Below are 16,360 nucleotides of genomic sequence, written 5' to 3' on the forward strand. Positions count from 1 at the left end.
ACAACTGTATACACACACACAGAGTGTTGATTGGGAACAACCACACAGAATAAAAAGGGAGCCTGAAGCTCCATTAGGAGGACCACCAGGGAGCTGGTAACAGAGGAAGTGCTGTGTGTAGAACAATAGAAGAAAACTAGTGAAACCAAGCGTTTCGTTAGAGTACCCCGAGGGGAGTCAGGGTTTTGTTTGTTTATTTTGGTTTTGTACCTAAGAAAAGTGTGCAGCCACGCTCAAACATACAGCTCTGTGTCTAGGTCTATTTTAAAAGGATGCAAACAAGCCTGAGCCAGGAGGCTTTGTTACAATACATACACAGGTATACACACATGTTTACCTGTGGGTATGTGTGTAAACCTACATACACACACATACATACACAAACACAGGTATATATACACACACACATACATGCACACAGGTATACATACATATTGCAGTTAAGGACTTTTTCAGAAGAAAACATGATGCATTAAATCAGCAACAAGGGGCTATAAGCAAGCATTCTACAGTATCTGGCAAGTGTCTTAAGGCTTCTTATGCTGTGTCACATGCATTGATAAACTTCGCAAGCCGCACACCATAGCCGAGACACTGATTTTTCCAGCTGCAAAGGACATTTCTTCCATTATGTTTGGGGAAAACTCTGCCATGCAGGTTGGCGCAATTCCGTTGTCAAATGATAGAGTGAGTCGCTGGATTTCAGAACTACTACGAGTAAATTCTTTGCCATACAAATTGAGGAGATAACGGACATCGCTGGAGCTGCACAATTGCTCGTTTATGTCAGATTTGTGCATGAAAATTCACTTCTGGAGGAATTTCTTTTTTGCCGTCCTCTTCCAGCCGACGAAGAAATGTTGGATGTCTTAGAAAATTTATTTCGAGATGGTTTGTACTTTTTCCTTCCTTTTTTCAATTCCAAACCTCTCCATATGTGTAGGTGATGTCCCCAAATTTATCCAGCTTCTTTTCAACTGTTCCATTTAACCTTTCTAAAGTAAAACAGAGATCCGTGTTTACTGTGTCCCATGCAGTTTTCTCACAAGCTCTTGGCCATTTAACTCCAGGCTTGTGTCCATTGAGGTTCTTTTCTGTCTTACGCTGGTTCGTCTGACTGGATTCGCAAGGATCATTAGGTTCATCACTAGCTGTATCCACGCAAGTCCTCCTCACGTCTATGACAGGGGTGCTGATATCCTGCGAACTGTGGTTTGCTTCCTGTCGCTGGATTTCATTCGACTGACTTTGTAAGAAGTACTGATCAATGCAAGGCCCTTGTCCCTTCTCCCTCAAGCATTTCATTCTCTCTTGATGAATCTTCAAACCCCTGACCGTTGTCGCCTTGCTCCAGCCGCAGACACAAACCTGGAGTTCCATGTCTTTAACTGCAGATCTTGATCTAGTCTTTTGTGAAGTGCTCTCCATTCTCATATCCGTTTCCGTTCCTAAGTCGTTATTAGTGTTGAGTCATCTTCCACCCCCGCTCTCACAGATCATGCTGATTTGAACTCGGCTCTCGCCAAGATAAGCACCAACTAAGACGTAGCTTTACAGTAAACCAATGTGATGCATCTGCATCTCCATCCATTTGTGTTGTTTTCCATCTGATGATGTAGGTATCCTTCTGCCTGGTGTTGATGGCTGAAGTGTAATGCTGGCTCCAGGGATCAGCTCATTTTGCCTTCCCAGCGCATCAGCCCCACACACAACTGCTGCGATGCTGGCTCCGGGGATCAACCCAGTGCGGTCTCCCCAGCGCATCAGCATGACAACCGTCTGGATTGAGCCAAGTAGGGTACATCTTTGGGGTCTTCAAGATAAACTTCCCAGGGTTAAATTTATCTCCCTTTTTAAAAGTAGGGACAACATTGCCAGTTTACCAATTCAGTGGGATGGCTCCTTTATTTATATATAGGCCTCACCAGACTTTCTCCAAATGTAACGACTATCAGCGTGACCAAACAGCTTGATTTTTGTTTCATCATCTCACAAAACCTTTGACCAGAACTCATATCTATCATTCAAAAGCTGTTTTGCAAACTTTAAGCAATTGTCCTTGTCATGTTTTCCTAAGAGTGGCTTTTTCCTTGGCCTGCGATCATTGAGACCTTCACCGTGCAATACTTGACCTATGGTTGAAATGGAAACCCCAGGCCCAACTGAAGCCAATTCACTTTGAATATCTTTGGCAGTCAATCTCAGATTGGTGTTAAGCTTCCTCACAATTCTTCTGCTTGTTCTTGCTGAAAGAACCTTCTTTTTTCCAGACCAAGGGAGCATTCTGACAGTACCAGGAGTCTTGTATTTTTTGATAATAGAAACAATAATTGAATTGGGCAACTCAAATGCTTGGAAATCTTCTTGTATCCTTCTCAAAGGTGCCGATCTCTACTGTAAGGTGTGTGTGTTTAGGAAAATAAGGCGTGACATCATGACACATTCTTCTAAACACAAATGGCAACTGAAACGATAATAGTGATAAGAAATGTTTTTAATGTGGATTTTAACTATAAACTAATCTGCTTTAGAAACGCCATGTTTAATCACATGGTAAGTTGATAAATTGGAGTGATTTATTAACTCTGGTATTTAGGAGGAAAAAAAAATAGTTTCGACAAATATATTTATGAAGGAATAAGGTCACTCACCTAATATTTTCCAAATAGGTCTTCTCTTATGTTTAATCTGGAACAGAATTCCTTTTCCAGTTCAGGCAGAATGATGTCATCCCGAGCGTCTCGGTGTGAGTGACAAACTGGGTGACAGTTCAGTCTGTTTTGTGTCATGCTGTTGTGTAGCCAGGACTTCAGGCACGCAGGCTGCTGATTTTGCACAATCTATAAACTCGAGATACTGTGGTCGTTAGTGTTCCAGTTCAGTTTCTGTAACAGCTCCAGTGTACCTTGCAGGTGTTTTGAGGCATCGTGGAATTGTTGTTGTAAGTCATACTGTTCAATTAGCTTGTTCACATCCTCAAACATTTCATTAAAATAGTGTTCACTGCGTACCACACCCAGTTGTACAGCATTTACTGCCTCCAGCATCCCAGCTGTACAAGTAGATGGATCTTGTAGACATTGGTTAACATTTTCTAGCAACCCTAAATCTGGCATAACCATGTGCAATGCCAATAGTTTGGTTCCCATTCGAAATCTTACCAGTAAGTCGTTGGCACGAGAAGTCTCTACCGCTTCCTCGAAACTGGACATTACCTTGGAGTACTGTATTAAAACAAGTTACACAACTGCACAACACGTCAACCATCTCGTTGGACATAGTAGCTTGATTGAGTGAAGCTTTGCACTTGCACTGCTAGCAACAGATGCAAATATGTTCCTATATATGCCTGATGCACTGTAAAATTTGTCAAGTTCTTGAAACCATTGAAGAGCATCTCTAATAACGGCAGATGCAGAGACAGAGTGTGATGCCACAAGATTAAGATTGCAGGAATGAGCACCACAGTGAACATAAAGTGCTAAAGGCTGCTTTGATTTGATTGCTGCCTGACACCCATAGTAGGCTCCACACATATTTGAAGCGTCATCGTACGTCTGACCGTGCAGGTAGGATATTGGTAACTGGAGTTGAAGTACAGCGTCCTGCACAATATTTGCAATCATTTTTCCACATGAATCAGGTGCCTAGTACAAGCCAAGAAAGGCCTCATGTGCATTAAGGTCTTCATAAATATATCTAATACATATCGATTCTTGCTCCTTTCCACTGACTGCCTGTGTGCCATCTACAATAACTGAAAAAACTGGGAGCTAGTGTGAATGTATTGCAGAATGAGCTGCAACTTTAATATTTCATCTGAACACCGGTTGGGTCATGTTCGTTTTTCTCATTATCCATTGTTTTAGTTGTCCTTCATCTTCACATCGTAACGACAACAGCTGCTTATGGTTTCTTTCATTTGAGTCGTGACCACAAAAGGCAAGTCCTTGAGGAGACAAATACCAGACTGAAGTGAATATTTGTCAGAGACACTTTCACGCAATCTCTTGCTCGACAGTATCTGGTCACTGAGCAGTGCGTCGATTGGCTTTGATTGTTCGTGTTGTTTTGATGCCAGTCTATGAGTGAATGATTTTTCATGGCCTTTAAATTTCTCCAGTGCTTTCTTCCAATTGTGAATTGTGAAGGTGGCTTGCTAAAAAAATTTCGAATATCCATTTCTAAAATTAAACCCGTAACACTGCTATTGTACACATCGAAGAAAGCAATGATGTGTGTCACGCTCTCAGGACCAGTTCATTGTGCAAAATAAGGAGGGGTGGAAAATCTGGTGTGTTCCAGTCCCAACAAAACAAGCTACCCATATTTAATTAATTAAAAAATTAATTAAATACTTAATTTTGAATCATAAATAGTTTAAGAAATATTGTTGTGGTCCTGAAATACATGTACTGCCCCCACCCCCCAGTGATCTGTGCCTATGATTGTTCTCCAGTTTTAAGACGATAAAAAATGTTCTGCCTAAGGTCTTCAGATAGCTCTACTTTTTCCCACTGTAACAAGGGAGATCTGTGCTGACTGTCTGGCGCATGCATGGTTCTGCAGGGAGGTGGCAGCGGCCTCGTAGATCCACCTGTCAGTCATGGCAGTGACACAGAGAGATGAGGGAGAGGGTGTGTGGCTTTCCCTCTCTCTGAGTGGCCGAGAGGAGGGAATTGGGGGATTGCTGACCCTCTAAGATGAAACGAGCCAGCTGGCAGAAACTCTGCTGCCGGACCGAGCAGGGCCGGAGAAGAACGAGCACTACGACAAATTAATTAAAAAAAAAAGAAAAATAAATTTTTAGTAGCGGGCAAAAACTTGGGCAGAACACCGAACGGTACATGCAGGTTGAGGTAACGGGTGAGCGTGTAGCGCCATGTGGATCGCGACAGTTGGGGTAACACTGCCGAGTGCAGCAAATTTATTTTGTAGTTTTACTACTGTGTTTTATTTTCCCTTTTTCTTTCGCCTTTTGTTTTCATTATTCTTTTGAGCACCTGTAAGTGCGTCGGTGTATACCTGTGTTGGTCCTGATTACCATTGCTGGTATCCAGGCCTCAGACAACAGTGCCCTCTGCAGGCTAAAGAGAAAATAAAGGAAAAAAAAGGAAAATAATAAAACTGGGTACCAGTGTGGTGTTTCAAAGAAACCTTCTGTCTCCCGTGTCTGTCAGTGAATTGATCACCACCCTTCCACACCCACATTGAGTTACGGGTAATGAAAGCAATCATCAATCAATCAAAGCAATCATCAACCCCCTGAACAATCCTGCAGTCCTGTAGTTATTCTGATAGAGGGGTCCCTGAATGATCCTGCAGTCCTGTAGTTATTCCAATAGAGGGGTCCCTGAACAATCCTGCAGTCCTGTAGTTATTCCGATAGAGGGGTCCCTGAACGATCCTGCAGTCCTGTAGTTATTCCAATAGAGTGGTCACTGAACGATCCTGCAGTCCTGTAGTTATTCTAATAGAGGGGTACCCCCTGAACGATTCTGCAGTCCTGTAGTTATTCCAATAGAGGGGTCCCTGAACGATCCTGCAGTCCTGTAGTTATTCCGATAGAGGGGTCCCTGAATGATCCTGCAGTCCTGTAGTTATTCCGATAGAGGGGTCCCTGAATGATCCTGCAGTCCTGTAGTTATTCCGATAGAGGGGTCCCTGAATGGTCCTACAGTCCTGTAATTATTCCAATAGAGTGGTCACTGAACGATCCTGCAGTCCTGTAGTTATTCCGATAGAGGGGTACCCCCTGAACGATTCTGCAGTTCTGTAGTTATTCCAATAGAGGGGTCCCTGAAGGACCCTGCAGTCCTGTAGTTATTCCGATAGAGGGGTCCCTGAACGATCCTGCAGTTCTGTAGTTATTCCAATAGAGGGGTCCCTGAACGATCCTGCAGTCCTGTAGTTGTTCCAATAGAGGGGTCCCTGGTGGGCAGTCATTGAGCGAGAGAACGATCCTCCTTCCACACAACCCGGACCTCTGTGTACACTGGGGATCGCAGAGCCTGCACCACAGGGGTGCTCCTGAGGAGTCAAGGAGCCGAACTCCAGGACTGAGACAAACGAAAGGAGAGGAGGACGACATGAGACAAAAAACACTGGCGCAAAAGAGAAAAAGAAAAACATCAGGAAAGAGCTATAAAAATATGACAACAAAAGAAGCCAATAAAAGACAAATAGGAGAGAAATAGGAGATTTGATTTCCATTACATGACAGTAGGTGTGAAACTTAATGTTAATATTTTGCCTCCCCAGTGCATCAGCACACACAACAGCTGCAATGCTGGCTCCAGGGATCAACCACAGTGTGGCCTCCCCAGCGCATCAGCATGACAACCGTCTCGATTGAGCTGAATAGAGTACATCTCTGGGGTCTTCAAGTGGGCACCTTCCACCATCCATGTTTTGTCGACTAGCCCACGACACCTCAAGAAGGCTAGACGGTGATTCTGGCGTCCTAATGATAATCCCAGAAACAATATACATTGAGTAATAAAAGCAAGTGTCGAGCCCCCACTGTAAGTAATGCAAAACACCCAATTAAGACATCTATTGGTGCAATAACTAGAGAAATCTGGTCAACCCAAAATAATGAAATACCTTGATTGTTAAAAGACCGTCAAAGTTGTTATCTTAAAGATTTAGCAAAATCAAAATACAGGTCACAACATTTTAAATGCAAAAATAGATCAACTATTTATTTATTTATTTATATCCAAGGTAAGGGAAACAGTGAAATCCTCTTCAGCTATCCCATGTGTGCAGGTAGTCTTAGCTGGGTTCTTTTCTTATGCAGGCTTAAAGTTGAATAAGCGTTACAAATCACACCTTTAGAGGAAGAGTCCATTACTTTAAACAGAAGCTATTTTCACACAATGAAAATAAATGATTTGATAGTCAAAGCACATAAAGACTTGAAGTTGTTCACCCAGGATCATTTCAGAGATTCTAAGTTAGCATTCAATTTTGAGTAATTTAAGGAGATTTCTCTGCTCAAAACGAATTGAGACCCAGAGTTCTCGCCAGCTTGCACATTCTTCTCAGTTTCACCTCCTTTCAGTGTCTCCCCTCTCTTCCACCGTCTCACGAATTTAAATTAAAATGACCCCTCCCACAAGTACGGTATAAAATAATCCCATTGGTGGAAAAATAACATATGCAAAAAAAAATCGTACATTGGACAAATAAGTATAGTGATATAATCAGTTACCAGGCAGAACTCAAGCACATGTTGAAACAGGGTGCTGCCATTTTTCTTTCTATCAAATGAAAGTTAGCAATGTATTACTTTGACTGGAGTAAACCTCCTTGACTTTAAAAAGAAACCAATGAGAAGCAGAACTCTTAATTCGGATTGACAAGCTCTCTTGAAAAACACTGCCCAGCCCGCCAGCTGCAAAGAACTAAAATACAGAGCTAGTAAAAAAAAACACAAAATAAATAGGACACCAATTTAGTTTGTTTCTAGACAGGTGTTACCTATAGAAAATGTTGACTTGCGCCGTGAACCCTCCCCTTTTAATTTCAGAAATTCACGCATGCGCAGTAAAGTCGATATCTTTTTCACGGTCTACTAATTTCCTGTGATAACAGACCCCACCCCACCCCTTTTTTAAATTGGGTGACAAATAACTGAGCGTTTGTGTGATTCCCAATTGTATTGAACACAGAGCTCCAGAAAAAAGGCTGGGGGTGACGTGGTCTACTATACAGGGCATATGATGACTATAAATCAAAAGGAATAGAAATCATAGAAATAGCCAAAAAAATAACCGACCCACCAAAGGCAATAACCGCCAGTAGAAGCGTGAGACACACATGCGTTACTTATTAACTTACCACAGGTTCAATGTAGAAATAACACGTGAGTGTGTATAATTTGTGTTTAAGAAAATCAATATTTTAATTGGCGTTTCTTTCAGATTTGGGACTACACCACTGTTTAAACACAGCAGGGCTGAGTGAACAAGGTCTCCAATTAACAGAGGCATGGCTTTGATTAGTTGTGTGTTCAGTTGCCCTACTGTACTACTTGACAATTGCAATGCATAAAAAAACTATTATAAAGTACAAACACTTTGAAAACATGCGCAGTTAGATCAGCAGCACACAGATCAAAGAGCAGGGCAGATAATCAGACATGGATCTGTTTGTTAATGTGAACTGAGGGTGAAGCATTGGTAGGAGGCTCTGAACTATTCCCAAATACAATACTGAAAACCTCAGAAGGAAAGGTTACCATCTTCCCCGTCTGTAAATGTACTTTACAGCTATAAGAAATAGTCCATTGATGTTATTTTCACATTCAACATTGCTGGGTATGCGTACAGGGATGGAAACAAGACTCCCGTTGCATAGCGGTTTGATCCGTTCCTGGTTTCACTCAGAGTTTAATAATAAGACACACCTGAGCTTGTTACCTAGACACACTGGGGGCTGATCAAGCTGGTAGTAAAACCTGGACTGGGTGACACTGCTGTGCAATAGGAGTCTAATTCCCATCCCTGCAATAATAATGCTGGTTATCACAGGGATGGGAATAAGACTCCCGTTGCACAACAGTGTGATCCATTCCTGGTTTCACTAGGAGTTTAATAATAAGACACACCTGAGCTTGTCACCTAGACACACTGGGGGGCTGATCAAGCTGGTAGTAAAACCTGGAATGGATCACACTGCTGTGCAATAGGTGTCTGATTCCCAGTGCGTGTTAGTTTGACTGTGATTTCAGAAGCTGCTCTTCAGTTCTTCCTCCCATAAAGAATTGTAATACAGGCTTGATCAAGGCAGAGTGTCTTGTGGTAGGACAGGGGGCGGGGTATAGAACGCTGACCCTTTGAGCGACAACACTGAAGCCAATAAGAATCGAGTGTATTCGGGGTAGAACGTGCCTCTGAGGCTGAGTGCCATTTACAGTAGCGAATCAGAGTCGAGGATAGATATGCTGTAGCCAATGAGCAGAGGCGGTAGCGGGTTTAGCTTCCCGTGTTTTTTTTTTTTTTTTAATAGGAGAAAGCGGAACGAGTACTTTTTAGTTGTTGAAATCATACGAATTTATTGTAAATTTTCAGATTGTTGTTCTGGTTTTTTTTTGGACGAACGGAATCTCCGCCTTTGTTCAAATCCGAGTCAGTGGTACGTACATCTTAATCTTATTTAAATTGCGTTTTAAAAAAAAAAAAAAAGAAAAAGCTTTATGCGGATGGGGTGCCATTTCATAGAAATGAAGTTTGATTAAGCTATTGTTCTTCGATATTAAAAATAAATAAATAAATCTTATGAAATAGCGGGCAGGAGAAACGTGTCAGACAGCTAATAATGGACTGAGAGGCTCTGAAAGACAGGAACGACACTTCCTTCAAGCGGGCCCGTTTAGAAACGAACCTCAGAAATATATAGAAAGAAATCACTGTCGCCTTACCCCTGATCACCATGCTCCTGTGATGCGATCACACGCACTGAAGGGGGTTTACAGTAATACCCGTTTAACGATCTGTGTTTGAGAATGTGTTTCTGTTATGAGATTGCTCTGTCTGATATTTAGACATGAATGCAATCTGTAGACAGCAAAGGCTCGCTAAGCAATACCTGGCGATCCATGTTAAGAACATAAGAACATAAGAAAGTTTACAAACGAGAGGAGGCCATTCGGCCCATCTTGCTCGTTTGGTTGTCAGTAGCTTATTGATCCCAAAATCTCATCAAGCAGCTTCTTGAAGGATCCCAGGGTGTCAGCTTCAACAACATGATGCGTCCCTTCTGTTTGTAACGTAGCAGGTCTTGCGATAGTTGAGGTGTGTCGTGTACTGCATGCAGCTGTGCATATATTTCAAAATATCACATACCTCAAATGAGAATTACGCAGCTGAAAAAAACAGTTATAATTAAACTGTCATCAAATTAGGTTTGTATGTGTGTGTGTTACGGGTCGGCCAAATTAATATCAGAAACGTCTCTCTCTCTCTCTCTCTCTCTCTCTCTCTCTCTCTCTGTGTGTGTGTCTGGTTTAATGGGCAAGGGTTTGGATTGGTTTGCAGTTGGATATTCGCAACCAGATCTCGTGTATTTTTCAAAGCGACTTGACTGTGAAACTGAGCCTCTGCTTTACCTGTGAATCCTGCCTGTACCCCGTGTGAAAACCAACCGCCTATAATATAACGTTTGAAACGTGTGGGTGATATGGTTGCGAGTATAAACAAAGCAGCTTTACCACGCCTTGTCTGTGAGACGCTGTGGCCAAATTTGCAGGTAACATTTTACATTGAAAGCTGCAGGTTCCGTGTTTTTCCGTTCTGGGTCAGGGCTTGGTGTTCTGCAGTGACGTCATTGATTCGGTGGCAGGCTGCGCCCTGCTCGGGGTTCAGTGGGAGAGGCTGCGTGACGTGTGTGTTTGTTACCCGAACTGCTGTACCCGGTTACTGAAGCATGGTAACGCGGGTCTGCGGAACGATTCTTCAGCCCTCACTCCCTCCCTCTCTCTCCTGTCCATTTCACTGCTTCCCTTCATCTGTATCTCATACACGCCTCATTCATTTTCTTCTCACCTTCCTCTCCCCCTCACTGCTTTTCTTTCTTTCTGTTTCTATCTTCGCTTCATTCTTTAATGCCTGTGTATCCCTTGACGGTACAAGGGACATGTTTGTCCCACGAAGACAGTGCTGCTACCGCCCTTGTTTTTGCAATGAGGCGCACAAAACAGGGTTTGCGATTTACTGGCAGGTCGGATCCGGTCGTCCAAATTGGCCATTTCCTCCTTGTGATCCTCGAGTCGCTCTCAGATGTGTTTTAAAAAGAAACCGTTTGAACAACAAGCGCTCAATTCCTTGTGTCCCTGCAGGGGTTAACTCTTATCTCATGTCTCTCTTCTCAGCTGTGTTCTGATTGGCTGATCCACATGTCTGCCGAAGCCACCTGTTGCGCCCTGGGGGAGTGTGGGGCGGGGAGGGGAGGGGCAGGAAGTGTGTCAGAGCGGCTTCCTGTGTCCTCTGCCCCAGCCTCTCCCTTAGTAACGCCCCCCCCCCCATCCTTTGAGCTGAAGCCTCTGCCCTTCCCGAGCAGTAAGTACGTGAAGCTCAATGTGGGCGGGTCCCTCCACTACACCACAGTGCAGACCTTGAGCAAGCAGGACAGCCTTCTAAAGGAGATGTTCAGCGGGAGCGTGGAGGTGCTGACTGACAGCGAGGGTGAGAGAGGGGGTGGGCGGGCTCTCTCTCTGTGTGTCTGTACTGCCATCCTGAATACAAACTCTCATTCAACTGGGAGAATACACCTGTCTGTCTGTCTGTCTGTCTCTCTCTCTGTGTGTCTGTACTGCCATCCCGAATACAAACTCTCATTCAACTGGGAGAATACGTCTGTCTGTCTGTCTCTCTGTGTGTCTATACTGCCATCCTGAATACAAACTCTCATTCAACTGGGAGAATACACCTGTCTGTCTGTCTGTCTGTCTCTCTCTCTGTGTGTCTGTACTGCCATCCCGAATACAAACTCTCATTCAACTGGGAGAATACGTCTGTCTGTCTGTCTGTCTGTCTGTCTGTCTGTCTCTCTGTGTGTCTATACTGCCATCATGAATACAAACTCTCATTCAACTGGGAGATTACACCTGTCTGTCTGTCTGTCTGTCTCTCTCTCTGTGTGTCTGTACTGCCATCCCGAATACAAACTCTCATTCAACTGGGAGATTACACCTGTCTGTCTGTCTGTCTGTCTGTCTCTCTCTCTGTGTGTCTATACTGCCATCATGAATACAAACTCTCATTCAACTGGGAGAATACACCTGTCTGTCTGTGTGTGTGTGTGTGTGTCTGTACTACCATCATGAATACAGACCCTCATTCAGCTGGGAGAAAGCTGGGTCTCGTTCTGTGTTTAATCCTGTATTCCCTCTCTCCTCTCCACCAGGCTGGGTGCTAATTGATCGCAGTGGAAAGCACTTCGGCACGGTGTTGAATTTCCTGCGGGACGGGGCCGTGCCGCTGCCAGACGCCCCCCGGGAGCTGCAGGAGGTGCAAGCAGAGGCACGGCACTACCGGGTCCCGGGGCTGCAGGAGGCCTGCCACACTGCTCTGCAGGTACACTGGGAGAGGGACAGGGGAGACTGGGAGAGAGACCGGGAGTGTGTGTGTGTGTGTGTGTGTGTGTGTGTGTGTGTGTGTGTGTGTGTGTGTGTGTGTGTGTGTGTGTGTGTGTGACTGGGTGAGAGACTGGGAGAGAGACCCCATTAATTCTGAGCCTACTGACTTTCTGATTTATTTTTCTTTCTTTTCTGTGTTTTTTAAATAATTTTTCAGCAAAAGAGTGCGGGTGCGGACGCTGTGTGCAGGATTCCCATGATCACCTCCCCCAAAGAAGAGCAGAAACTCATCTCCTCCTGCAGCCAGGTGAGAGAGAGAGAGAGAGAGAGAGAGAGAGAGATGCTCAAATTCACTCTGTACACACAGGCATGGAATCAGACTCCTATTGCACAGCAGTGCGATCCATTCCAGGTTTTACTACCAGCTTGATTCGCCCCAGTGTGTCTAGGTGACAAGCTCAGGTGTGTCTTATTAAATTTGTAGTGAAACCAGGACTGGATCAAACTGCTGTGCTTCCCTGTTATCATTTAAAATAAATACATTTTGTGTTTCTCTGTTTTTCAGCCAGTTGTTAAACTTCAACACAACAGAAGCAACAATAAATATTCCTACACAAGGTAAACGTGTGAGAGTGTGCGTTATTACTGTCAGTGTCTTGCTAACTAATATTAGAAACATAATAAACTAATAGAATAATACTATTGTAAACATAATAATCTCCTTCCCATCTCCTCCTCCTCTCTCCTCTCCTCTCCCTCTCGCTCAGTAACTCTGATGATAACTGAAGAACACTTTGTGTGTCTGTCAGCCATGTGTGAATGTTTGTGAGACTAATCTGTGTGTGTGTGTGTGTCATGATTTAATGCTTCTGTGAATAATTTGAGTTAAACGTTAATGTCTTCCACTGCCAGTAACTCGGATGATAATCTGCTGAAGAACATTGAGCTGTTCGACAAACTGGGGCTGCGTTTCAACGGGCGAGTCCTGTTCATCAAGGACGTCCTGGGGGACGAGATCTGCTGCTGGTCCTTCTATGGAGAGGGCAGGAAGATTGCAGAGGTGTGCTGCACCTCCATCGTGTATGCCACAGAGAAAAAACAGACCAAGGTGAGGGGGGAGAGTGTGTGTGTGTGTGTACACCGACGTTATTAATACAGACAGTGGCGGCTGGTGGCAAACGTTTTTAGGGGTTCACACACCTGGGATTGCAGGCGGGGGGTGAGGTCTGGGGGGGCTCAACCTCAGTGGTAGATGCACTGTCAGTTGGATCGGTTTCTAGTTTGTAGATAAACAAAGTTTGCCCTGCGATGTCTTCATTGTGGCAGATTTTTCGATGACTTTATCATTAGTCAGGAATGTCGGCCATTGTGTCTTTTTCAATTAATAACATGGCAATTCTAAGAAGGCTTGTATCTGCTCCAGTGTTGAGAAACCCCTTTCTGCCTCTGCTGTAGTCATCGGACTGCCGATAACTGTCTTTGGTAGTTTTGTATCTCCGGAAATGTTCTGTCGAAGTTGTTATATATCATCAGTTCAAGCAGACTTAATGCGTTTTTGGCCTGTACCAAAGAAAAGTGTGGGATGAATAAGGAAAAGACGCTACACAAAAAATGGAAAACGAGTACAAGAAAATACGAGAGGGAGAAAAGAAAGGGAAAGGAAAAAGAAAAGGAAGAGAAGAAGGACAAGAAACAAGGCAAAGAAAGGGCAGACTTAGGTGTGTTTGGGTTTGGGGTCCCTGAGTGACTCATCCAGTTAAAGGGCTGTCGCGGGGAGTGCAGGACGAGTCACACAGCTTAGCCACTGCTAGTTCGTGTCCAGGCTGTGCAAAGAGGCTGAACTTTGCTGGGGAACCCACGAGGCTCCTGGAGTGGGGATGGGAAACTGGCAGGGACTTATTCTCCTCATCGCACAACAGCGATCTGTACTGGCCAGACACTGAGCACATTCAGAGTGGATTTAAATAAAAAATAATTGGTCAGAAGGTTCTGTTTCATACCCTGTTTGTTTCATACCCAGTTTGTAAGCCAACACAGCGAGTCTTATTAACTGTTTCCTCTTGCACACCACATGGGAAGGCTACATGATTTTCATCAAAACGGTCACTCTGCAACAGTACTGTACAAGGGGCTTTCTGAAGGCAAACCGTTCCTCTGATTGAGAGATAATAATGCTCAAAAAAGTGAGCTATTAAAATAATACGAATATCCTGTATGATGTATTTAATAACCAATTATCCCAAACAGGCAAGAGTGATCCGTCAAAAGCTATGAAAAATGGCCAAACACAGCAAGATATTATCATGAGAATTGGGATAAAAGATTAACAACATTATTTATTCACAAAAACACGATCAGAAAAATGAACAGTAAAAAGGGATCAAGCTTAAAAAAAAAAAAAAGTAACAGATTGAACCCCAAAACACGGTTACAACAGCCAGTGTAACCAGGACATGTTTGCCACTGGGACAAAAATACAGACATCTGTAGAAACTTTCAGTTTCTGCAAAGCGTTCCTGTTCTGATTCAGTTTTAAGTACAGCTCTGGCCAAAAGTTTTGCAGCATCTAGAATTTTCAATTTGAGATATATATATAAATAGAGATAAATTATTATATTATATATATATATATGTTTTTAATAGAATATATATATATATATATATCTATATTATATATATATATATGTATATCCATACATTTGTCCATACATGGAAAATACAAGCGGTATCTAATTCAGTATGTTAATGTAACAATATTCAGCAGGTTTTGACTTGATGAAGCAAAATATGTTCATTCTGATACAAAACTTTTTGCCATAGCTGTATATCAGTGCCTAAGGTTTAAACGTTCAAAAACGTAACCAAAATGCATGTCCCCATATTAGCTTATTAATAGCAAATATTAAAATAGGTTTACATGACTGTAGATTCATATTCATTAACAAGGTGTATTTCATTTTTTTTCCTGAAAACATCCAGATAGAAAACTATAGTCATTGGTTTAAATAGAGCTTAGCAGTTTTATTTATAAGAGCATGGCAATGTGGAATAACACTGTCAACTATTCATATCTTACAAGTTACAAGAACAAATTTCTCTCCTGTCCCCTCTCTCAGGTTGAATTTCCCGAGGCCCGTATCTTCGAGGAGACTCTCAATATCCTGATCTACGAGGGGGGGCGGGGCGGGGGCGTGTCCTCGGCTGTGCTGGAGGCGGGCGGAGTGGCCTCGGCACTAGGGCTCCTCCCCCCAGAGGAGGAGGATGAGAGGGGGGGCCGTGAGAAGAGGGTGCGGAGGATTCATGTGAGGAGACACATCATGCATGATGAGAGACCGCACGGGCAACAGGCTGTGTTCAAGGACTGAGAGACCCCTGTACCCCAGCCCTGACACTGAGCCTGACTCCCTCGTTCCGGGTACAGTACAGGCACTGTCCTTGGGCTGTACACTTCAAGAAGAACAATAACCCCAACCCCTCACATCTATGCCCTAACCCTACCCCTCTATAGACCTGAAGAGAGGGGCACATCAGATCAGACAGCCCCCTCCCACCTCCAGAATGGCTGTAAGGACTGAGAAACCCCACACTCCTTTCCTCCCTCCCCTCTCTCCCCAATCCACTCCTCTCCCCAAAGTTTTAAATCCATTCTCTCACCTCTTATTAGCTTTATTAACAGGATCACTGGCCCCTCCCTTTAAAGGAGCGCTGACCATCTTTAAAATCCATTCTCTCACCTCTTATTAGCTTTATTAACAGGATCACTGGCCCCTCCCTTTAAAGGAGCGCTGACCATCTTTAAAATCCATTCTCTCACCTCTTATTAGCTTTATTAACAGGATCACTGGCCCCTCCCTTTAAAGGAGCGCTGACCATCTTTAAAATCCACTCTCTCACCTCTTATTAGCACGAGCAACATTATCGCTGCCCCTGAATTTGGATCATGTTATTATCCCAAAGACTGCACAACATAATTAAAAGTGGCAGCTGCTTCCAGGTACTTACTGACTTCCTGTTTTGTAGGTTAGTTTCACTCCAATGGTACTTCACACAGATATACAGCCAGGCTCTACCCAGCACACAGCAGGCAATGCCAGCGCACTAGAGTACAGCTTTCTATAGACGCCATGCTGGGTAGCTGCTGTAGTTCTGTACAGGGTTTTATATTAGTGTTATACAGTGCGGTCCTGCCAGCATTGCCCTGTGTACAGCACAGCACAGCCAGGCTCTACCCAGCACACAGCAGGCAATGCCAGCGCACTAGAGTACAGCTTTCTATAG

General features: G+C 43.7%; 1 protein-coding gene across 1 annotated transcript; it reads left to right on the forward strand.

Moving 5' to 3' along the window:
* The first annotated feature begins 8,992 nt into the window (after positions 1–8,992).
* kctd13 (potassium channel tetramerization domain containing 13) lies at positions 8,993–15,795 on the forward strand. The gene is made up of 7 exons (XM_041238666.1): positions 8,993–9,141; positions 10,877–11,189; positions 11,911–12,080; positions 12,300–12,389; positions 12,648–12,700; positions 12,995–13,190; positions 15,199–15,795. The coding sequence occupies exons 2-7, from the start codon at positions 10,901–10,903 to the stop codon at positions 15,445–15,447; spliced, it is 1,047 nt and encodes a 348-aa protein (XP_041094600.1). The 5' UTR covers positions 8,993–9,141; positions 10,877–10,900; the 3' UTR covers positions 15,448–15,795.
* The last annotated feature ends 565 nt before the right edge of the window (positions 15,796–16,360 follow it).

Source organism: Polyodon spathula, chromosome 50 (assembly GCF_017654505.1).
Source record: "Polyodon spathula isolate WHYD16114869_AA chromosome 50, ASM1765450v1, whole genome shotgun sequence".
NCBI classification, from domain to species: domain Eukaryota; kingdom Metazoa; phylum Chordata; class Actinopteri; order Acipenseriformes; family Polyodontidae; genus Polyodon; species Polyodon spathula.